We start from the raw sequence: 24,846 nt of genomic DNA, 5'->3' as shown, positions 1-24,846 counted from the left end.
GGGGACCACTTGCCTTTGCCAACACATGCACCACACGGAGTTGTTGTGATAAAAGACAGGTGGTAAGAGCAGAAGAAATTAATTGAGGCATGTCAAACATAAAGGGTATATAAAAGGAATATTCTCCAAAGGAATTCTATTTATATAAGATGTAATTATAAAGCAATCCTAATTTCAAAGGCAGTCTATTTCTGATATACACTGAATAATAAAGGAAGTGCAGTCTGAAATGTGGATATACACTTGAAAGTATACCAAGATTCAAAATCTCATGTATGTAAGTCAGATGAGTTGATTGTTGATCTATGGAGCTTATTTTTTTGAAGTAAATGGTATGGTATGCCTTCCGGGCAATCACATGTGGTAGAGACACAGTACTTTTGTCTGCCTTATCAAGTTAGCTTTAGATGCCCCAGGGCATGAACCACAGACTTCAGAGATATGGTCAGTCAGCTGGGGCCGGGGCCGGGGCATAGCCCACTGTGGGCTCACCATGTATGAACAGGATCTCATCCATTCAATTTCAACCTCCTCACCACCTGTTGGTCAACAAAAAGTGACCTGGTGTTGTAGAGATTAGCCAGTGCCACACAGGGTCTGTGATAGTGCAACCCACAAGACACATCCCACATAAAATCCAACATCTTGCCTGTTGTTGTAAAATTTACCATAAACATAAAAATTTGGGACACCTAAAAAGGTGTCCCAAATGCTGTTGACCATATGTTTGCAGGAAAAAAGGACACTGTAAAATTTTACAAACTTGTCCATTTTGTAAAACTTTTACACAAAATTATCTCAAGTTGAAACCCCCTATTGTTTGGATGTAGATAACACATTTTTTTGGTCAAATTGAACCTTCATATATAATCATCCAAGTTTAAAAGAATGAATTGACCAAATCAAGATCCAACAGAATACCTTCAAGCTTTTAGAACTTTTTTCCTTAGGTTTGTTAACTTTAGAAAATTTATAAAATGTTTTGCTATATAACCTATGATGTATTTATATGTAGTATACCAAATATAAAGAAAGAAAATTTTAAAACAATAAACCTTTAAATCAATTTAAACATGAACAAAACCAACTCCAACCCCAACAGCACCAACACCAGCAGAACAACAATAGAAAAAAAAACAAATCAAACAAGAAAAAAGAATCAAAATAATTTTAATTAATCTAATCAATTGAAAGATCTTTTTTCAATTTCACAATCAATGCCCATTCTTCTTTTGAAACTTCAGATCTAAACACATTCTTTAAAACATCAATAGATTGTCTTGAGATTTGACTGATCACTTCATCTTTATCATCAAATTGTCTACCATAAGTCATGGCAGATTGATATGAAGCATGTTCAATCTTAACAGCTACTCCTGCTCCGGCTTGTTCTTTCTTTAAACTTTGAGTTGATTTATGATTGATCTCAAGTGAAGTACTGTGGAGTTTATAAGAAAGAGTCAAAAGATTCAGTTGATCCGCTATTGTGGAAAATGCGATGGGTTTTTTCCATGATCGACTTACACTTTACCCAATGGAACAGTCACTCGTTTCTTAGTCACCGGATCTACCTTCACTACACATAAAGGTGTTCCAACCTTTAATGTACCTTCCAAAATATCACAACCCACAATGATAGCTAAATAGAGAATATCACGTCAGATTCAAATCCCAATATTTCAAAGTCCGTTTCGAAAGGGCTATCTACTTACGATCACGTTTAGCAAAGACCTGAATGATCTTAAGTCGACATGGCCAAACAGCAATAGGAGCCGAATCGATTCGTTTGGCTTCAAGAATATTAGCATTATAAGCCGTAAAAGCATCAAACAAATGGTAAATGATATCGGCTATGATCAACAAAAATGTGAATTGAAAAAACCCAATCAGTCTAGATCAGTAACTGATTTTCCCGAACAGTTCTTGACTAAGGAAAAGTATCAAAAGGTCGACGGTTGATCATTTACCTTTAAAGATCTTCACTCCAGTTTCTTCTGCAAGTTTTTCGGCATCTTTATCAATGGGTACATCAAATGCAAGTAAAACTGCTAATTCTTTAGCTTTTTCAAGCATGGTTCCTGCACGCATCACATCTCTTTTATAAACAGGTCCAATATTGATACCTGAAACCTACAATAGAATAGACGTAAGATATTATCATTAACTTGAAATGAATCCTAGAGGGAGAGAGAAAGAAAGAGAAAGCTTTTCAAAAAACATACTGGAATTTTACTAGTTCTTAAAAATTCGAGTAAAGCTTCCAATGAACCTAAAGTAGAAGCTTGTACACAAACACCTCTACCCGATTTATCAATATTGTTCATCAAATTCGTTAAATCTCCCATCACTTCTTCTTTTAAGTCTTCTTCATCATCATCATCAGTTAAAAGTAATAATCTTGAACCTGCAATCGCTTTTTCTAAATCAGGTGCAACGATTTTGATTCCTAAAGCTGCTTTAACTTCTTTATGATGAACATATTGTCCCTAAAAATCAAACCAAACCAAAACCAAAACCAAGAAGTTCGTTTTTTAAATCAATCGAGTAATTTCAACTTTTTATAAATCGAGAGTTTCAAAACTTAAACTTACTTTAATTCGCATTTCTTTCATAGGTTGAGGAGTAAGAAGTGCTCTGATTTGAGTGACGATCGGTCCATTAAGACCACAAACGACAATCTTATCACCTTCTCTTAAAATCCCATTAGAAAGTACAATATCAATAGTAGTACCTAAACCTTCGATAACTTTAACTTCTAAAACAGTACATTCTAATTCGGATAAATACATTAATCTTTCTGACATTCTTTCTTGTGTTAATTTGATTAATAACATTAATAAATCAGGTACACCTTCACCTGTGACAGCTGAAGTAGGTACTAATGAAACGTTTTTAGAATAATTTGTGTTTTCATAATACGGTACCGCATTTAATCCTTGTTCGGCAAATGCAACGATGGCTGATTTCAATCGATTTTCAAATTCTTTTTGCACTGGTCTCACTTGTTTTGAAAGTGAATCTCTAAATGAATTTTCTCGAATCTCTTTCCAACCATATAATCGATCAATCTTATTCAAAGCTACAATAAATGGTGTTTTCTTATCCCTTAACAATTTGAGTGATTCAATTGTTTGTTGTTCCAATCCGTGCTAAGAGAAATAAGCATAAAGCTTTGTGAGTTTGAATGTGACACGGATCAAAGTTGGAGAAGAGAGATGCTAACCATGATATCTACCACAAGAATCGCAATATTACATAATGAACTACCTCGACTTCTCAGATTAGTAAATGACTCGTGTCCAGGTGTATCGATCACCAATAAACCAGGTAATTTATATTCTTTAATATCATATTCTCCCATCACAGCTGTTTTACGTTTGATAGCTTCCATAGGAAAGAATGTAGCACCGATCTGTTGAGTGATCCCTCCAGCTTCACCTTCTTGTACATTAGTTTGTCGAATCTTTGAAAAAAGAATCAATTCCGAAGATTTTCAAATCAGTATCTAAACAAGATATTTTAAGAAAATCGATTGGTAAAAATTGGTACTAACCTTATCAAGTAATTTGGTCTTTCCAGTATCAACATGTCCTAAAATACAACAAATCGGACTTCTCATATCTTCAGGATTTCTAGCTTCAAGTGCCTCTTCATGTCGTTTAATCCTTCTAGCTGCTGCTTCTGCTTTACGTTGGGCTGCCATCTTTCTTGCAGTTGACATTTTCTTTTCTCCATCTGAATCATCTGAATCATCATCTGAATCATCATCTGAATCATCATCTGAATCATCTGAATCTGAGTCTTCCTCTGAATCTGAATCATCTTCTTCTGAATCATCTTCTGAGTCTTCTGAACTGTCGGCTTTCGAATCGACTGGTTTTGTTTTGTTGCCCGCTGTTGTCTTACTTTCCTTGGTGTTTTGAGCCTTGCTTGTATTCGGTCTTGTTGGCTGCTTGTTAGCTGGGGCGGTCTTATTCGGCGCGGCTACTGGTGTTTTGCTTTTAGATACCGGTGGACCAGATTTATTCGCCGACTGTGACTTTTCAGCAGGAGTGGTAGTATTCTTAGGAGGCGTCGGTGCAACCTCTTCTTCACTTTCCGCTTCCCAATCATCCTTGACCCCATCACTTTCTGCTTCCCAGTCATCCTTAACATCACTAGCCACCTCAGCTTTGACTTCTTCGATAGGTGGACTTGGGGATGGTATAGATTCCGGTTTATCTACTGCAGCTTTCTCGGGTTCCGATATCTTAAGCTCACTCACATCAGGCAAATTATCTAGCTTTAAGACATCCGCTAATGGATCTTTCTTGTTGGCACCTTTTTTACGATTGCTATAGATAGGTTTCTTGGAAGTAGTACTTGAAGTAGGAGCATCGCCATTCCGTTGTTGAAGTCCAGCAACCTGAACACCCGAAGCTACTAATGCTTTCAATCTTGCTTCTGCTGCAGCTTTCTCAGCCTTTTGCTTTGGAGTCAATAATTTTCCAGCTTTCCTTAATTCTTCTTTCTTGAGCTATATCCAAAAAATTGTGGAAAAAAAATCAAGGCTCAATAAGTTCAAATATCTAAAGATGGTTATGAGATTCGATTTTGTTGTTTAAAACTTACTTTCTCTTTTTCTTTCTTTCTGGCTTTCTCTTCTTCTTTTTGTTTCTCCTCAGCTGCTAATCTCTCTTCCTCTTCTCTTCGTAATCTTTCTTCTTCTTCAGCCTTTGCTTTAGCTTCAGCTTCAAGCCTTTGTCGTTCCTCCATAGCAGCCTAAAGTGATAGTTCAACTTTAGCATATGTCATGTCATGTCATGTGATGATGAAAGGTTAGATGAAACTTACTCGTAACGCATTCAATTTTCCTCCTACTTTCTTCTTTGGCTCGGGTTCAACCTTTTCACCGGCTTTCTTTTCTTTGGACAACGTGTAAGATTCAAATAGACGTCAGTTAGGCCTTGAACGTAAGAAATACTTTGTAAGAAATTGTAACATACTCTTCTTTTTCTTATTCTTTGAGGCAGCAGTGCCTCCAGCTCCCTCATCTTCGTCTCCTTCATCGTCGTCTTCTCCACCTTGCCCAGGCGCGGTCGCTTCTTGAGTTGTTGAAGCATCTGTAGTTGGTGGTACACTAGGAGATTCAGAGTTGTTTTGATCGAGTACAGGACTTAAAGGAGTACCAGTTGCTTTCTTAGCAGCAGCTTGAGCCTTCTTCTTTGCTTTTTCTTTTTCTTTCTTTAACCTTTCTTTTTCCTTCTTTGATAAAACCCCACTAGGAGCCGCTTCATCATTTTCAATCGTAGGTGAAGAGATTGGAATAACTTGAGATGCCAGTTTTGCTTCGGCTTCTTCACGTGCTTTTCGAGCATTTTCTAAAAACTCATCTTCATCTAACTCTTCATCTGCTTGATGATTTGATTTCTTTCCTCCTGCTTTTTTCTTGGATTTTTTGGATTTTTTCTTTTCGTCTTCATCTTCTGGATATAATTCATCAATCGTAAGTTCGATGGGTTTTTTGGAATCTAATTTGATTTGATCTTCTACTAAATCTTCATTCTTAACATCTTCTTCTTCTGATAGATTTGCCTTTTTGTTTTTCTTCTACGATTCAAGGATAAGAAAAGATATCAGATTGGATCAATTTGGATTACGAGTCATAAAACCAAGAAGAAGATGGTTTACCTTGTCCTTTTTAGTTGTTTTACTTTTGGATGCTGAAGCACTTTTAAGTGCACTCATCAGTCCACCAAAATCTTCTTGATCTTCTTCTTCTTCCTTTACTTCTTCATCTCCACCTGTCATCTCATCAAGTGCAGCATAAGCAAAAGCGGATGATTTAGATTTGCCTTTTTTGGTGATGGGAATCTCTTCTTCTTCTTCTGATACTGGATTCGGATCGACTAATGAGATGGTTTCTTTTTCTTTTCCTGCCCTAGTTATTCAATAAGATGAAACGTTTTGTCAGAACTTTGATTGACTTTCATGAACTTGAGTTTAAGGAATTCTACTTACCATAGTTCATCATCATCTACACCTTTTTTGGTTTTTTTACCTTTCTTGGGTGGCATTCTATTTGAAATTCCCGAGAGTGTTTGTTTAGACTGAGATTTTGATGGGTTTGATTGGTTTTTAGTTTTGAGAGTGAGGATGTGTGGTGTTTGATTGGTATTGATTGATGAAAGCTTGAAGTTGAATGCTGGAATTGTTAAAATTCGTGGTAACACCAAATAACTTTGAAACCTAACCCTTCCTTGGATTTCTGACCATTCAACAACCATCCACTTCAGTCTTCAACTACACAAGCTGCCTCATTCTCATCCAAGTTCAACAAAGCTCTGTTCACTATTATCATCACTTAAAATGAATCCAGCCACTTTAGACTACGAAAACAATTCATACATCTCAATCACAACCGAAGAAAGCCCAAAAAACCTCTTAAGAATCTTAACCGAAAGCCTAAACCCAATGAAAATAAATTATCTATCAAAACTAGGAGAATTGAAAAACGAATATTTATTTGAACTTTTATCAATTCCAACTAAAACTTTATTAAATCAAACTTCGATTCACTATTTGAAATTGAATCAAAATCTTTCTAGTATCAAAGAAATTCTTGATTTTTCTTTCCTTCAATTACCTTTTCAAAGATCTAAACGTATTCTCATTGAAGATCCTCCGGTTTCTGAGTCATGAGATTTCCAATTGATCTCTTTTCTTTGGGTTTCTGTCGTTGTACAAATGTATGCCTGTAAAGGTTTATGAGCGTTTGGTTTATGTTGGTCTGAAGGGTTTTCAAATCGGGTTTCATTAGCGGTGTACAAACCTACAACCCAACATGAAAACCCATGAAAAAAACCCATGAAAACCCAACTTCTTTGTGGTTTTTTTTCATGGGTTTTTTGACATGGGTTGAGATCGGCTAGATCTGACCACCCGTTTGTTGAAAAAAAAGATGAGCTTGATATACACAGACTCAACCAACCCCTCCCCTTCATTACCATCACACCCAAAATAACCCAAATCCTTCCATAAAACAAATACACCTTGCTTGTCTACCTGATGTATTCCGATTTCAAAGTTTCTCTCTCTTCGGTTTGTTTCGTCATTTGCAATGTGAAGAATTCAAAAGCAATCGTTATATTTTAAAACAAGCACAATCGATCGTTCTATTTCAAACAAAAACTGATCTGAGTCGCCTTTCAAAACTTTGGATGAGACTTTGGAAACTAAGAAATCGTTTTCAATTGAAAAAACATATCGTTTCAATTCAAAAAGAACATGGCTAAGTTGACTTCTAAGACTTTGAGAGGATACTTCTATAGGTAAGATATTGTTTTCAGTCGAATTCAAACGGGATCGTTTTATTTCAGAAAAAGCACAAGATATTGTTTCATTTCAAACAAAAAGAGATGAGACTTTTGACTTTTAAAACTAAAATTCGAATTTGGAAGGAAACTGGGGCTAGTGGATGGAGTCATGGTTGAGGTGGATGCCAAAAGAGAGATGTGGACTCATTGTGGAGTAAAGTTAAGGCCTCAAGTGATGACTAGAGCTGCGTGTGGCCTGTCAGTGTGACTCTTTAGGTTGTGATGGGAGTTGGGGCATTCAAACCTTTCCAGGGCAACCCATGAAAAAAACCCATGAAAAAAACCCATAAAGAAGTTGGGTTTTCATGGGTTTTTTTCATGGGTTTTCATGTTGGGTTGTAGGTTTGTACACCGCTATTATTGGACTTGAAAATGCTAGTGTGTATGGTTTGGCTTGACCCAAGTTCATATCATTCTCATAGGTCTCGGCTATTTTCCAATGATTCACGAGACCTTCAGAAGGCTTTTATCGGTTCTTGATCGTTTCACAGAGTACCACTGTCGTCTCCTAGAGAAGCAAGACTGTTTACTTTCAAACCGTGATCATCAACACCATACGGCAGACTGTTCTAGCGGTTCTGAATGACCCGATGTGTGTGGTATACGAGTTCAGCCATCGTAGACATCGGCGCTGTGAACTTCTTGTGCATCTGAAGGATGATTGCACTTCCATAAGGCCTTGTTGACCATGCTTTTCTTTTTTCGTCACCGTGACGTAACCCGCGCGACGCGGGTAATGACATCATTTCGAGAGAGTCTTCAAAGAAAACGGTCAACTGAGGGTAAACTGTTCCTAGAGATCTGAACAGTTGATGTTCTTATCGACCATGACTCAAAATCAGATATCAACCATCTCAAAAGGATGACTTTGTAATCCGAACTTCTTGTTGAAAGATATCTATGATGAGTATCTCTTGGTGGTGTTCCTTCCTTGATCTTCTTTGAGGATCAAGACTTTGAGGATCAAGATGAGAGCTTTAGGAAATGACGCTTTACGGATAACACTTGATATTCATTTGATGATGATGATAGAAAAAAGGTAGATTGGATGATGTATAAACAGGGCAGTCAAAAAAACCAAACGTCTAGTCCAGTTCTCAACTTTGCTTAATTAATCTAAAAGAAAAATCCAAAATTGTCCATAGGATTAAGGATCGGATCTATATATGATAAAAGTATCATTTCTTTTGTTTATTCAACTCAATAACAAAAATCAATCACCTTCAAAAAAAACGATAGACTTTCAGATTTTTCTATTTATCATTTTTCTTGCATCTTTCTTATTTTATTATTTATTATCAATCTCTTTCCTTTTCAACGGCAAACCCACACACACACGAATACGAACACTCAATCAACATTTTGTTCACCTTCATTTTTAACTCACTTGGGTTTTCACCTGAATTTATTCATCATCATCATCAACATCATTCAAGACATCCAACTGACTTTGACATTCAAGCAAGACCTTCCTTTTCGACATTTTCAAATCCTCAAATCTTAAAAGACAAGAGGATGGGGTTTAGTTTAACTAACTCTCTTATTCAACTTTCAACTTTCATTACTTTAATTTTTATTTCAAATGTATCAAGTCAATTAGCTATTCCATTAGGACCTAAATCATCATTACAAGATACATCGAATCATCATCCAAACTACGTAGGAATTGTAAATTGGAAAACCTTAAAAAGTTTTGTAACCAAAACTGAATCACGTTATAAGAAAAAATCATATATAAATTTAATTGAAGAACAACTGGTACATCCACGTAGATGGATTTCAAGTAAAAGTTTACCTAAATCTATCACCGATCTTTCGTCGAATTATTTACAACAATTTCCGGATTCTAATCCAAGTTCTTCTTCTTTAACTAATGGATTAGGACTTTTAAGAGTTTCATCTGAACCTAAACCAATTGTAACCCCACCACCATCATCATCTGACGAAGAAAACCAAGGAATGAGTTCGATGGATGTTAAGAAAGGTACAGCTTTTGCTAGATTAGGTTTAGCTAGAGGTACGAAGTATATTCATCATCAACATTCTGGAAGGTTTAAGAAGATGAAGAAACCTACAAAAGGATTAGACAGAACCGAACAAGTTGGTCAAGATCATCAAGATAATCAAGATGGAAGTTCTAGAAACTTTTTGTTGAATTCGAATGCTAGACAAACTGAACCGAATCCTAATCCTAGTCATGATAATGATGTTCATTCTACTAAATTGTTTGATAGTACTTCAGATAAAGGTGATATTGAGTTTTATGGTTCGATTCAAATCGGTACACCTCCTTTGAATTTTATGATTGATTTTGATACGGGTTCATCAGATATGGTAAATCGTTTTGTTTTTCTGAATCCTGATTCTTTTTCATAAACCATTCATTTATGAAACTTGAATAAATTTGAAAACTCGAAAAGAAAACTAAACAATTAACTTTTTTTTTCTTTTATTAAAAATAGTGGATTAAATCATTAATGTGTAAGAAGAATTGTGGTAAATCTTCAACAAACAAACATATGTATTACAATCCAAAAGTATCAAGTACATCAACCGATATGAATCAATCATTTAAAATTGCTTATGGTGTAGGAGGTGTAAGTGGAACGATGTATCAAGATAGTGTTACCGTTTCTGGTTTTTCAGTTAAGAATCAAGCTTTTGCTTCTTGTGATATGCTTTCTGAAGATTGGATTAATGATCCTGCTGATGGAGTTCTGGGATTAGGTCAGTGAAACTACAAAAAATTATTTGGTTCTTTTTTTATGTTTTGAAAAACAGTCTTTCTCATTAATTTGGTTTACTTGATTTGATTTTTTTTAGCTTTTGAAAGTATTGCTACTAGTCATGCTAAACCTTGGTTTTATAATGCAATGTCTCAAAACCCTAGTTTATCATCACCAGAAAGTAAGATGTTCTCATTCGCAATGGGAAGGTAAGTTCTCATTCACCAAATCATTTGGAATCTTTTCTCAACAAGCTCAACAATTGATAATTGAAATTCTTTAAATAATTCGATTTGGTTCGTATTTAGATCTGCATCAGGTTCATATGCACAATCCGAATTATATATAGGAGGACAAAACCCCAGCAAGTTCAAAGGTTCATTCCAATACGCACCTTTAATTTCACAAACCTATTGGCAAATCAAACTTGAAAATCTATACTGTAACAATGGAAAGAATCTTAAAACTAAAGTTCCTATCACATCTACTACGGCTATTATTGATTCGGGTACGACTTATATTGCGGCTCCTTCTGATCAAGCTAAAGCTTTTTGGGATACTATTCCTAATTCTTCGACTAAGGCTGGGGATGGGTTTTATACTTTTCCTTGTGGCCAATCTGTTAGGATGACTTTTGATTTTGGGAATGGATTGGAACTTTTGGTTAATGATCTGGATATGAATGTAAGTTTGATGTTTTATTTAAAGTGGTTCGAATTGTTTGTTTCTGAAGTTGATGTGGTTTTGTTGCTTTGAAACTTTGTAGTTGGGAAAGGTTTCTCCTGGAAGTAGTCGTTGTGTTGGAGCTGTCTTTAGTGGTGAAACAGGTGGTGATTGGATACTTGGTAAGACTTAAAATCTATTGAATCTTTTTCGTCTGAAGTAATTAATTGATTTCTTTTATCATTGCGGTTTGATTAGGGATCTCTTTCATGAAAAGTTATTACACCACTTTTGACGTAAGTCATCTTTCTGTTGAATCTTCTCTCTTGCATCTTGTTTGTTTTGGGGAGTTTTTTCTGACTTTTTTTTTTCTTTATACACAAAACCAAAACTAGTTTGCAAACTCTAGAATAGGTTTCGCATTACCAAGTTATCATTAAACAAACCAACCTTGAATTTTACATTTCCTTGAAAAAACAACCTTGTTTAAGACTTTTTTATTTGGCTTCCTTTCTTTTTTTGTTTTGTTAAAATTAACTTCAGCCCTTCCTTTTTATTATTATTATTATTATTCCGTATTACCTTATTCGTCAATTTCTGTCTTTTCTTTTACAGTTTGTAGAAAAGGAAAAAAATCATCTTTTTTTTCGTTCTTTCTTTTTTGCTTCATTTGAATGATTAAAACTTATGTATTATTTCAATTTGGAGGTGAAGAAGAAGAAGCAGAAGGAAAGCTTTTATAAGGTTGTTTTACACTTGGATCTGATGAATTAAAGAAACGTGTTTTGAGCCTCCAATCAGACACCCAAACTCAAGTCCCTCTTGAGCACCGGAGCCTGCTCAAGAGGGACTTAGTTAAGTTTGTCGTTTACCTTTTTGATGAGTTAGACGTTAAGTAGGCTTCTTCATCATTTCCCGCATTTTTTGTCCTGCCAACTAGACAAAGGCTCTTGATTGTCAAAAGAACTCTCTGATGCAGAATTGAAAAGTCTTCCTGGCTCATAATATCTACTTCTAACCCTTGTGCACTCGACATATCAACACAGTCTATCCTGGAAAGTCTACAAAAGAAATTGTGCGTTGTAAATCATGCAAAAAGTAAGGAGTTTCAAGTCAAAGGTTTTTACTTATTTTTACGATGTACCACAACTTGCCCCGAGCTGTACAGTCATTTAAGAAAAGCTTGCAACAAATTTTCCCGCCAAGCGCTCCAGTTTTGCGGGCAAAATTGAGCAGGCTTTTCTTGAATGACTGTAAAATATGCGTAATTTTTTAAAGCGGGACACCTTTTCATATTTTGTGAAGTGCTGATATGTGTCGTGTAGTGAAGAAAGACAAATCATTTAGCCGACTGATCCGATCTTGACGGTTTTCATCGATCGAGTTCGCTTTAATTTTATCGCCATCATCACAATTGCCATATCATCAATCTGATGTTAATAAATTTGGTCTCATCGCTATCGAAAGGCTTACGATGCAAGTGTTGCGCACAAGCATGACTTCCCTAGTCTCGTAACTGAAGTCTTAAGACGAGTGCGCTTCATCTCTTTACATTTCCCAATGTTACTATCGACGTATTCACGCAACCTCAGTGATAAATAGTCACCATACTCTCGATCGCCGGCGGGGATACATGCCCGAGGCTTGTCTACGTGCCCGTCGACGTCGTTGGACCCCCGCAAATCGCTTTACAGTGTATCAAAATTGATAATTAGACGATCATCCTCAACACTTCACTACAATCGCTGTACAATCACATTCACAACCAATCCTCGGATGAAAGAGGTTTTCCTATGATTGTGAAAGGATATAGACTGATAAAATGAATGATAAACTGCTGATGATTCAAAAAGGATTTGTCAGAATCTCAACTATCCTATCAAAAACTTTTCAATCTCATCTTCATCGATTTCTTACTCGTACTCCATTGGATACCTCATCCATAGATTTAATGTATCCTTCAACTCCTTCTAATTCACGACCAATTAATAAATCAACCCTAGGTCTACCTCCACTCATTACCGCAGTTCGGCCTGTACCACATCACAAGCTCTCGAGGAGTTTGTCTTTAGCTCTTGAAATGACGCCCCGGCATCCTTACCAGGAACACAATGCCAGTGTTGATAATACTAATAATAATACTAATAACACTAATACTAATGCCAACACCAATAATGATAATATTGGTACTGCTTGTATTCACGATTATGATGATGATGATGATAACCATGATAACAATCTCAAAACTTATTCCAATGAAATCCCAACTCCTTTTAAACGGAAACGTCAAGACCTATCAGGTTTGGTCACTTCTCCTACCTCGATTAATTTTCAGAACACACAACTGCCTTCAAGTTCAGAGTGGAGCTCTACTTCGACCCATTCGAACCGCTTCAACTCTTATCCAGAATTCATGGAATCACATAGGCGTAGGAATGCGAGCCTAAGTGTTCTTGAATCTAAAACTCTTTCAACATTTCCATCAAGTCCATTCCAACACCAATACTCAAGTTTACCTCAACATAATTTCTCACCAGTCAGAAAGACATCAGATGGTTCATCACTATATCCTTTTTCAGATACAGATTCACATGCTGCACCTTCACCACCATCAACTTCTACTACCCATACCACCAATACTCCTTGGCAAAGCCATCAGTCCCCAGTTCATCTAGGTATTCCTCTCGCCATGGCTTTACCTAGTCTACCAGCCATACCATCAACAGAATTTAATCCGTACACTACTGGCGTACACCCGCAACCTACAAGTAGCTGTCCGGATACACCATGGTCATCGATCCCATTCGAATCTCCACACCAAACTCTCTTTGAGAACAGTCAAACTCAAAGTAAAGTTAATAACGAGAGATCTTCTGACTTGAAAGTTAGTCATAAGCTTGCAGAAAGAAAAAGAAGAAAAGAGATGAAAGAATTATTTGATGAGCTTAGGTTAGCTATCCCTTCTGATGGATTAATTGGTGACAAGAATCCCAAAATATCAAAATGGGAAACTTTATCTAGAGGTAATTTTTCATTTCATTTGAATGGTAGATATTCATTTTCAAGAAAAAATAAATAAAACCATAAATTGATGATTTCTTCTTTTGATTAGCTGTTGATTTTTTATATCAAGTTCAAAATGAAAATAAGATTTTGAGAGAAGAAAATAAGAGAATGAAAGGCATGCTCTCAATTTCCATTCAAAGAAATTCTTCATCTTCTAATCCTATTCCATGTGGTCTTGTTGCTTCTCAATGAACATTAACAACAACATGTAAGTATCCACCAAGGATCTGTGATCCAAATGGAATAAATTCTTCCCTGGATCAAACAAATCATTTCGGTTGATCTCATATCAAGATTAGACATCAATCAAACGGACTTTATTCTCTAGATCTTGTTGTTGGGGTTGACTCATTCTCCACAGTCACATAACATCAGATTATGCAGGCTTTGATTAACCAAGTTCATTGTCTTCACTTTAGGTTTTTGCTCAATTTAAATTCATTCACTAGAATTTCTATTTTCTGATTGAGTTCCCTACAATGTTGATCTTGGCGATGTGATTCCATTAAGTATCTTTTGATTGATTTGTAGGGTGAAGGATTTGTTTTGAGAGCATTAGTTTTGGACAATGTAAAATGTACTTTGTGGGTTTTGTTTTTATTCAATTTTACTTGTATTGATAAAGGTTGATCTGGTATCAAGCTTTGAAATATAATTTCTTTTGGACTATATTCAACTTCTTGGACTCGTTATCGTTCATTTTGACATTTTCCCTAGCGGGTAGGGAGGATTGGTCATACTGATCTTTTTTTCATGAGTTTGACAACACTTTAAACGCGGGTCACTTTAGGTGATAAAGCATCACGGCAAATAAATGTTTCATGTTAGACAAGTTATAAACATTCCAATCGCAACAAAAGTAATGATCAAGGTTTACAAAATAAATGAATCCCCTAAAAAAATGGGTTTGATTTCGAATTCCATTCCAATCTTCTCTTCTTTTTTTCAGTTTAAATGAAATAGATCAAAATCCTAAACCAGCTTCAAAACTTATACCAAACTTTAACCAAATTCGAGCATCAAATCCAACTTGCTTTTGTAATAAAGAATTCATATTTATACCACAACGAGAGAAATATGAATTCATCATTTGAAATTGTCTTGAGTATCTTAACATAAGTGCTATATAAAGGAAATTAGGAGAATGAAAGTATGTCAATTTCATTTCTTTGATTAAGATAATCTTTTTGAAAGGAAATGAAAGATTTACGTTGACAAGCCATGATCATCATTGGGTAATCAGATACTGTTCGGATCAATAATTGAAATTGCATTAAAAGTTCTGTGTATCTTGAAGCACAAGAAACCTAAGGAAAGAAAACCAAACATTAAACTTTTGTCGACATTTCTAATTGATCATTCATCTGAAACTTACAGCAGCTTGACGAGATAAAACAAGGGAGATCACGAAATTTTTGCTTAATCGATTCATAGCAGTATGTATTTCATTAAAAGCACCTAAAACACTTGCAACTGATCCTTGTCGACAGGCAGTTTGAATAGTAGCATTGTAGTTGGTTATAGTAGAGAAAGTAACCTCAAAACTTTGAGTGATCTCGACGCTATACCCAGATTCGATGCTAAATCCAGATTCAGCTTGTATAGTTTGCTTATCCGTCAAAGTCGCTGTGGTAGTGGGAATGCTCTTCCCAGTGCTAGAGGCGAAGACTATTGAGAGACACTCAGAAAAATAAGATTGTAAGTTATTGAAAAAGGAGCTATCATTGGGGGAAGAGAGGATGAAGAGGCGAGGAAACATATATACCGATGGCCAAGACAAGCAAGAAAAGGTCAAAGGATCTCATGATGGCACTCAGAGGAGCAGTATGGCGGTAAGAGTTTCAGGTCCCAGATGAGTAGAAGTAATGATTGAAATTATTGTTCGGGATGAAGTTATTCCTCAGCAAGACCTCAGCTTAAATACTTGGAAAGATGAATCACGTCCACCGGAGATCCGGAATGACTTGATAACATCATCTCTACCTATCCGATGTGCAATGCACTGCCATACTCACTCAAATATATCTCAGAATTGTTTTCACAGCTTATTGGCGAGTTTTTCTGAAGATGAGACTAAAATCAAATAACGGGATGGTTAATCTATGACCAAGATATGTTTCTAGTTCGATATTGAATCTTTTAACACGATGTGATAGTTAGAGATGACCCAGATGACCCGGATTGAAGTCGATCAGGCAGTGAGCCTCCACACTTAGATACGCATGCATACACACATCATGAGCCTACATGACATTAATGCAGGTCGAGATGCCAAGGCCAAGTATCGGAATAGTCAGATCCGAAAGCTGCGAAGCGCTTCTTGACTGATGGGTGCGGAAGCAAGCTATCCCTTTATAAACCGGCGAGTTTGCTTTGCGCTGAAGCCGTAGATTAATTTAGCTTGCACAGACTTCCACGCATACCTCAGCTGCAAGAACAACCGAGGTTGTTTCGTCAAAGGTGGCCGAAAGTTGAACGGTAGGTGCAGGGAAAGTTTACTTCATGTGAAACTACCTCCCTGCGTTTCATCATGAGTGTACGTTGTTGGAAATCAGGATGCGAGAGGGACTTTGTCTTGGAAGCTCTACTGATGGGCTTCATGCGAGGGCTCAGCGTCTTATACAGGAAACAGGTAGAGCATTGGACCTTTAAATCACTATGTACCACTTGGAAGACATCTCGATGAGAAGAAGTGCAATTTCCACCATTCTGCTAGTCACGAGCGAGAATGAAAGGTTCCAACATCATGATAAGACAAAAGGAAACAAACTGATATCCATCTTCATATGGCGTTGATGTGTCCCGGTGATGTTGCATTGCCGGTGTTGGATAATATTTTAAGAGCCTTTGAAGGCCTTTGATCAATAGAACTAAACTCATGGGTTTATTTCAGTTCTCAGATCTTCTTATCCTTCAGCCACCCCACAATACCACTCAACATACCTACTGAACAAAGGAAGTAGAGTTGAAGAGAGGTGTCGCCCACCGGCTGTGCGACCACCAAAGTGCATTAGACCACGTAAATAGACCACAACGGTCCAATTCCAATTTCAGAAGTAACTTCCCCACATGTTCCCGTGGTCCCCATGTACAACACGATGTCTTTCAAAACCCACCTCAATATATTTGTGATGTACATCACACTGTCATTCCTTATGGAAATCAACTCGGTCAGCGGCCTAGACTGTCCCGCTGGATTCAATAAGGGGGACCCAGCCGGTGAATCCTTTTTGATATAGACTGTCGTTGTCATCTGTTCTGATCCTTTCTACTTTTCACACAGCTTGTGCGCAGACTATTGCAGGGTATGGAACCTACAATTGTCCATATGCGCGATGTGGCCATGCTGGTGAAGTCCTCCAAAACCTCTTTATTTCACACTCATGATATTTACAACAATTTCTTCTGTGGATGTGATCACCAAAGGACATAAGTGGATATGGATGTACAATTGTGTGCTTTATGGTTCCGATCAGACCGGAGTAAGTAACCAACAATGCGAGGAGTATAATTATCTCAGTGACGGTATTTTCAGTCAGTAGATGATTCTCTACCTTTTCATTCTTCATACTTCAATTGATCAAAACCTTTGCTGAAATCAACTCCATGAATGTGAACTTTTTTTGATCAACATTTGTTTAGCTTGTTGGAACCATCACGGTATCCTTTATGCGTGCCCCCATAAGGTGACTGACACATCAATATGTAAGCCAACGTTTTGTGATCATGAAGAAGCTCAGAAAATATGCCATTGATGTCATCCGTCTTTGCTTTTGACTCGGTAGCTTGTGAAGGTTGCAGCTTAAACTAAGGGCCTCGCGCGGCCACAGGTTTATCACTATTAGTATTATTGCGAGTTATTGATGTAAACCCTTGGTCTTTTGAGACATCCAATATGATAAAAGAGCCTTTTGATGTCTTGGTGATCCAATTTCATAACAAGTCTTACGTATTACTCCAAAGGACTAAACAAGACATTGGTGATTTTTTTTATTGTTGAATAAGAAGTGTACCAAATTTGTACATTTTCCGGTTGTCAGAAGTCCAAGTCATATTGAAGTTTATTGATACTTCTGCACCGCCTTCCAAAGCTATTGTGACTCCATGAAATTATGCCCATGCAAAAGTATTCCAAGAATTTTATCAGAATATGGAAAATTGAAGGAAAAATATAACAATTTGTGTTTTTACTTTTTGTAAAATTGATGAACTTGCATCCTATATTCAGACAGAAATTGACATACAAGAAATTGACATACAATATGCCAAATCTCTGCACCACAATTAGTTTGAGAATGATTTTTGGTGCTCTCAGTTCAACCACATTCAAACTCATCTTCACCTGATTGACTTGAAAATTGTGAGTAGTCAGTCATAAACTTGGCTTGCAGCAGAAAGTTGTGAAGACTTTCAACAAAACCAAATCAAATACATGAGGATGTTTTATTTACATTCAGCTTGAGAATATTGTTGGTACAAGCATGGCATTTTTGTGCTATGCATAATATGAGACATTGAGGTAAGCCCATAGAGTCAATTTGTCATTAAAAGATATTTAAATTGTTTGAGTGCTGTTCAAACATGGATCTATTGTATTTGGAGCATGGAATGTTGAGATGATGAATTGAAAAAGTTTTCTGATGTGATTTCCAATGTATACATACAATCTTCCAACATTTGGTGTACGGCATATTGAGGTGCGGTGGCCCTGGGGCAAAACCACTGCCACTCGTTTCTGTAACCCATGATTTTGTGTTTGATGTTTTGTGATTTGTACAAATTTTCAATCTGTATGTGAAAGACCAATACAGACTACAGTTATGACAATCAACAATAAACACATATTAATTGATTTCAAGCACATATTGATGATCAATACTAATCTATTGATGATTGATAACAATCACCTTTGCTTTACAATTGGAGGTGATGCCAACAGTTTTTATTCTTGCTGGCAATGTTTAATAGCAAGTTCTTTTTTAATTACAAGCTAAAAACATTTGGTCATTTGGAACATCCAAACCATTTAATTCTAAATAGCAGTGGATCAAATTAAACCACTGTCTAATCAGGACTGCTGGGTGCTATTTAGGGGGTACACAAATAAAACCAGGACTTTTAGAAACACAAGCGTGCAAGGGCTAGCTAGCCAGGGATTAGGATCCCTCCTGATGTGCGGCTTATCTTGCTTCCACATTTTTATTAAAAATAAAGAACTCTTCTGAATCATAATAAACCCATTCACCCAGTCAAGAGCAACTGTCTTCCTGGGAGCAGGACACTGCTGGAAGGAATCTTCTATCCTTCCGGTAAGGTGCTAGGTTTCTATGCAAAATTGCTGCTCTTGCTCTTAGCAATCCTGTGCCAGCCCACACCACAGCATTTAACATACCTTAGATCCAAGACTTAGCTCTCTATACTCAAGGTGCCCCCCGGAGACAGATATCCGTTGGTGCATCTGTCAGATACGGATGTTGAATAGGGGCTTGGAGCTATCCGGTGGCCGGATAATCCGGCCAGTCCGGTTGTTGGATGGAGGAGCAGAAAAAATAGTGTTCTGCCAGATATCTGGTGGTTATTTCATCATTTGGCAGGCTTGGTTTCTTAGGATGTAGATGACAAAAGAATAGAATAAAGGAGGGGGGGATGAGAAAATAAATACTCTTCTTCTTCACCCTCAAGTTCAATAACAGCAGGAAGTTTCAAAGGTCCAAAAATTTGTTGCCAATCTTTTACACATAAAAGAGTCTTAACATGTAGACTTGAGAGGTTACTAAGCTGAGGCCCCAAGATTCTTTTTGTCTGGTTGAATTGCCCCTCTGACGGGAAGCTAGTTGCCGGGATTGCCAGAAACGCCATCGCCATGTTAGCCAAACCAGGAGAGATGGCTACTCAATCTTTCCAAAAGTTCAATACATGTTGGTCACAGTTTTTGAGCTTATCCCCAAGGTATTGAGTGATCTCAGTTTGAATTGAATGCATTTGCAAATTGTCTTGGGTGTCAAAAATTGCATCTTCAAAATATTGAGGAGTAGACGTCGCCGCAGTTGATAATTTTTTGCCAGTAATCAATGTTGGAATTGGTGCATTGGTTTCAAATTGGATGGCTTCTAGTTCAAACATTGACCTAAAATCCAAAATGTTGATGTGATACTTGGAAAAGATTGTTGCACGTTCCTTTTTCAAAGCAAATGATGATCAGTACAAAGTTAAGTCAGAAAAGGTAGAAATGAACTCACTTGAAAATAATTCAACTTGAGACGTGGATCCAGGATGGTGGCACATACCGGTGCAGGTTTGGCAAGTACTTTCTTGAAGTAATCTTCAAGTTTAGCTATTGTCTTGTTTGCAGCAGTTTGTAATTGATCAAAATCGTGTTTGCCAATCACCTATGTGTACAGTCATTCAGATTAGCAAATTGGAAAGTAAAGTACACGTGAGTTTAAAACAAAATACTTACGTCTTTGAGTCCTTGTAAGACTGTGATATAGATTGGAACTATTTGATGCATTGTTGGGAACTTTGATTTACAAAGTATCTTGGTGGCTTCACTGAGTGGTTCCAAGAAATCACACATCTGTTTGACGTATTTCCACTCAGTAGGTGACAGAGCAGACTTTTGAGAATCTTGACCCTTGCAGAACTTGTCACATGAGTCTTGGAGTCGCAGAAGTCTTTGAAACATATGAAAAGAAGAGTTCCATCTTGTTGGAACATTAAAAATCAGTCAATTTGCGGTGTTAGTAGGATATCTTTGAACTGGCTCCACGTGGTCAATAGTTGGATCTTTTGACATGTAGACAACAGCCTCATTCTTGGCAGCCAGTCTTTCAGCAGCCTCTTTCTCCACAGCAGTAAGAGGGGTGGCTGCACCCAAAGTGTTAGTAGCAGGGGTCGAATCACTAGCAGTGTTGGTGGAATTGTTGGTGGAAGCTGCAGAAGCCATTGCAAGAGCCAAGTCGCGTCTCATATTGACAATTTCACCAAATACCTTTAAGCCCTCTTTGGCAGAGAGGTTGATCACATGAGCTACACACCCAGGAACCTGGGTCTTATGATCAAAGTCTTTCCTTCTGTCGATCCAATGAGTTGACCAATTGCCGCGTTTGTACTAATGTTGTCCGCAGTCATTGCGCTCACCTTGCTCAATAGATCGTACTTTTTCAAGTAGTTGAGGATGATGCTAGCAAAGTTGTTTGCATCATGTGCACCTGGAAGATCACATCAGTCATGTTGAGATATTTCATTAAAAAGCGATGAAAACGTACCTTTGATTTCAGCAATACCTAGAGTAAGATCCATGAGTTCCCAATTGTTATTGATAAATTGACCAGTGAGAGACATAAATGGGACATTGTTCGGCGACGTCCAAGCATCTTGAGTGATTGCAATCAATTTGCAAGGTGCAAAGTAAAGCTTCTTGATGAAATCCTGTAGTGATAATAAATCTGGCGCATATGATTGGCGGTGGCCGTGCGTTTGACAAGCATACCAGTGTAAGGGTATACCTTACAGGTAGATCTCAGTGCTGTAGTCATGGGGTATGGGTTTAGACATCAAGAGCGTAGTCATCTTAGTTGCCCTGGCTCCTGAGTGAATCTTCTCCTTAAGGAGACTCTCCTACTCGGAGCCAGGTAAGCACATCATTCAGTTGTCTTTCATATCTTGTCTTGTGTGTGTTTGGGTTAGTGTAGTAGCTGATTAGAAGGAGACTCTCCTACTCGGAGCCAGCTGTTTTGGAATATAGAGACATTATATTGGTGATTTTGAGCTTACAAGCTTATTCAAATTCTCCGGTGAAGGTTCTGTCTATAGAACCTTACAACCGGCTGTGTGAGGGTTACATAGTTGCAGGAGGTTTTGAAATGATGGTCTTTCAACAATCAAAAACAGGAGATCACTATCGGCTATAAAATAACACACATGTGTCTTGAGGGTAGGGAGGTTGAGTTTGTTCTATCAGAATGTATTGTCAATTTGTGTGAGCTATCAAATTTTGATAATGAAATCATTACATAAAAGGACTCACCATATGACCCGTTTTGTTCTTGTTGAAAGCTCCAATGATGGTCCCTTGATCAAGTAAATTGCCATCACGCACATAATCTTTGATTTCAAGGTGGTTCTTCATGGACAATGTACTACAGTTGCTATCACCAAGACAGTACCACGCGCCCGCCCGCAAAAGTTGAAATTTACCGACCCGAGCCATCCCACCTGCCCCGAGGGGTTATCAAGGGCAGAAAGGTCATTTATGGGGTAATAGAGGGTGGCTTATGCGGTGAATGACTTTTCAAGTCAATGTGGCCAGCAGTTTTTTTTTTAAAAAAAAATATTCCCATACATTTCGGACATATGGGTTTATAGCATACTTATGGGTTTATAGTATGGGTTTAGGGCGTACTTATGGGCTGGTGATATGGGTTTAGGTGGTACATATGGGTCTAGGAGGCCTCTAATTGGCTCCTCTTGAGCGCTCAAGCTGAGCCCTGTTAGTCAACAATCTTGTATATTGATATCAATTGCATTTAATTGCAGCACATCACAGATAAAGAGCATTGGCACAACAAAGAGAGAATATATCAAGAGCAGAAAAAAAAACATTCTATGTGTGTTGTAAGAGGTCTGTAAGAGGTCAAAGACTTCTTTTCTTTGTGTATGATATATCAATTGGGTTCAACATGCACCTTGTACTGTATTTAACACAATCAGAGAAAACAATAAAATGAAAAGAAATCACAAACTTTCACCTTGGTTTTGGTGACCAGGTTGACAAATAAACTCGGAAGTCATTGCTGCTTTTTGAGGAACACATTGATGAGATGAATATTGTTTATTGTTGGCCAACGAGTTGGCTTGAGTGCCTGTGAAACCTTGGCTATAACAAGAACAAAGAATAGGTATTGATGAAAACAAAAGAATCAAACAAATAAAAACTTACCAATACACATCCATTTGCCGATCAATCTTTCAAAAATACTTTTGTATTGTTGTGACGGGACATGATTGCCGAACCTTTTCAAAGAGAGCCTTTGAGTCCTTGAAAGACTTACATAGATGGCTACTCTTTCAAAACTCTGTTGAATGAGATACATACATAGTCAGTTGACGAAGTGAGAGAGATGGCTATGTAAAGACACTTACAATGTTTAATAAATGACCAATATATCTCGATTGGGTTAAGCTCACAATGGAATTTAGGAAGGAAAAGACATATATGACCCGCATCTTCTATGATGGTCTGAAGCAAGGGCTTCTCGTTTGCAAATTTGGATTGGAGGCTTAGAATCTTGGAAGCACAACACGCCAGATCTTCATCTTCAAAAGTGAGAGGGATTATGTCTCCTCTGGTTTCATAAGCTTCCTGGGCTTCTTTCTCTCGCCTCAATCGACCCTCACAAGCAATTTGCTCACGCTTTGTTGCCAACATTTGACAATCCGCACACTGAAAGACGGGCTTGTGATTTGCTGCCTTTGACTTCGACACAAATTATTCCCACAAACCTCGCTCTGCAAGAACGCATCACACACCCTTAGACTTCCCAGGAAACTGAGGATGATCTGGAGGATACACCATCGACTGTGGCTGCCCTTGAAGTTTGGTTGGAATCCTAGGATCTTCAGTTGGAATAAAGGTATCACGTAAGGATTCCTTCTTTCCCCCTGGGCCAAATTTCATGTGCGAGACTCGAAGAGCTGATGGGCCGTAAGACGCATGTGCAGATGAGCAATCAAAGATGAAAACTCCCTGAGAATCAGGGAAAAGGTGATTGAAAATAGGAAGTGCTCGTGTTTGGACCTGTTCAATGAGTTGAGAACAGTCCCACCACTTGTCACCAGTAGATCCAGGATAGGTCACCACTGCAGCGTCACTAAAGGTTGGTCGAGGACGAGACCCAGCTTTGAGTTTGTCTTCAGGTGTGATAACTAACCAGCCAGTACTACTCGCTTCAATGATCCAATCTGAGTCGTGTATTAGACGGCCTTGGCTCTTCTTTCGTAATTCAGTGGTATCTTCGGAAATCCAGGCCAGACGAGGTCGTTCATTTGCGTGTACGGTTGACTCGTTGTGGAATAGAAAGACTGTTTCTTTCTGGCCATTCAACTTTCCGGGATCGACACGGATAGACTGATCAAGCTGGTCTCCAACAAACTCCCTTGACCGCTCTCGAAGTTCGGCGAAACATTCAAGGTATTTCTGACAATATTGAACAACATCAGGCCATTCATGGCCATCATGATACAGCCCCTTGCTGCACTCTCGAGCTTGGAATCCTAAGTTACGAAGCCATCAATAACACGTAACCAGAGAGATTTTCTGATTGTAGCCTTATTCCTGCAGAACCACGTTATTTGCATGTTCACATAGGAGAGGTGGTGATAGCTATCAAAAAAAAAGCAAGAAAAAAATCAGAAAGATGCTGATTGTAATTGATAATAAAATACGAGTTTGGTGACTTACTTCTCCAGGCTTCTTAGCAACTGCCCAAGACTTAAGGGCATCAAACACTTGCTTGTCCTTAAGAATTGAGGCATGGGATGAATGACAGCCACACTGGCTGAGTTTCAGCTCCTTGAACTTGAGTAGGTGGACTGCTTGTTCGCAGATCGCCTTTGCTCGACCAATGCCACTTGTGGCTTTCGACTTTGAAGTATCGTGACGGACAGAAGAAGAAGCGGTGAGAAATGAAGCGGTGACAGCTGGAGAAGGCAAGCCGTTTATTGTAAGCTCAAGTTGTCTGATGTGATATTCTCAAAGGTCACTGATCATCTGATTGGTTTTCGGATCTTGCTGATGATTGTTTGAAACATAGTCGATGGCTGAGTTCAACTCATCGAAGTATCCTTGAGCATCCTCCTTGAGTTTATTAGTGAGTGGTTTAGTTGCAGGCCGTGATGCACGGTATTGATTGACACACTGGTCAATCCATATGTCCTGGGCTGCAGCTAGATTGGTGTTGAAAGGAATCAGTGGATTGATTTGATCAGATAAATTGCTGTCAGAGTCATCATCAGTGAGACTCTCTTTCTTGGTG

General features: G+C 37.8%; 5 protein-coding genes across 5 annotated transcripts; 3 read left to right on the top strand and 2 right to left on the bottom strand.

The window, feature by feature from the left end:
• Nucleotides 1-957: 957 nt before the first annotated feature.
• On the bottom strand, nucleotides 958-5,481 carry MELLADRAFT_49335 (uncharacterized protein; the record flags this gene model as incomplete). The annotated part of the gene is made up of 12 exons (XM_007412686.1): nucleotides 958-1,438; nucleotides 1,525-1,639; nucleotides 1,713-1,850; nucleotides 1,968-2,130; nucleotides 2,223-2,486; nucleotides 2,592-3,149; nucleotides 3,224-3,463; nucleotides 3,554-3,837; nucleotides 4,096-4,221; nucleotides 4,321-4,516; nucleotides 4,612-4,730; nucleotides 4,953-5,481. The coding sequence occupies 12 exons, from the start codon at nucleotides 4,981-4,983 to the stop codon at nucleotides 1,180-1,182; spliced, it is 2,493 nt and encodes an 830-aa protein (XP_007412748.1).
• Nucleotides 5,482-8,870: 3,389 nt separating this feature from the next.
• MELLADRAFT_65252 (aspartic peptidase A1) lies at nucleotides 8,871-11,184 on the top strand (the record flags this gene model as incomplete). Its single annotated transcript, XM_007412702.1, has 7 exons — nucleotides 8,871-9,689; nucleotides 9,818-10,082; nucleotides 10,179-10,290; nucleotides 10,390-10,765; nucleotides 10,848-10,926; nucleotides 11,003-11,040; nucleotides 11,140-11,184. 7 exons carry the CDS (start codon nucleotides 8,871-8,873, stop codon nucleotides 11,182-11,184), a joined length of 1,734 nt encoding a protein of 577 aa, XP_007412764.1.
• A 1,511-nt stretch (nucleotides 11,185-12,695) lies between these two features.
• On the top strand, nucleotides 12,696-14,002 carry MELLADRAFT_89781 (uncharacterized protein; the record flags this gene model as incomplete). The annotated part of the gene is made up of 2 exons (XM_007412703.1): nucleotides 12,696-13,767; nucleotides 13,857-14,002. The coding sequence occupies 2 exons, from the start codon at nucleotides 12,696-12,698 to the stop codon at nucleotides 14,000-14,002; spliced, it is 1,218 nt and encodes a 405-aa protein (XP_007412765.1).
• Nucleotides 14,003-14,774: 772 nt separating this feature from the next.
• MELLADRAFT_65250 (uncharacterized protein) lies at nucleotides 14,775-15,615 on the bottom strand (the record flags this gene model as incomplete). Its single annotated transcript, XM_007412685.1, has 4 exons — nucleotides 14,775-14,932; nucleotides 15,021-15,117; nucleotides 15,186-15,478; nucleotides 15,576-15,615. 4 exons carry the CDS (start codon nucleotides 15,613-15,615, stop codon nucleotides 14,775-14,777), a joined length of 588 nt encoding a protein of 195 aa, XP_007412747.1.
• A 1,281-nt stretch (nucleotides 15,616-16,896) lies between these two features.
• Nucleotides 16,897-17,621, top strand: MELLADRAFT_123802 (uncharacterized protein; the record flags this gene model as incomplete). Its single annotated transcript, XM_007412704.1, has 5 exons — nucleotides 16,897-17,029; nucleotides 17,094-17,159; nucleotides 17,237-17,344; nucleotides 17,453-17,515; nucleotides 17,596-17,621. The coding sequence occupies 5 exons, from the start codon at nucleotides 16,897-16,899 to the stop codon at nucleotides 17,619-17,621; spliced, it is 396 nt and encodes a 131-aa protein (XP_007412766.1).
• Between the last annotated feature and the right edge of the window lie 7,225 nt (nucleotides 17,622-24,846).

The sequence above is a fragment of the Melampsora larici-populina genome, assembly GCF_000204055.1.
Source record: "Melampsora larici-populina 98AG31 unplaced genomic scaffold MELLAscaffold_32, whole genome shotgun sequence".
Lineage (NCBI taxonomy): Eukaryota > Fungi > Basidiomycota > Pucciniomycetes > Pucciniales > Melampsoraceae > Melampsora > Melampsora laricis-populina.
This window is presented reverse-complemented; position numbering and strand designations above follow the sequence as displayed.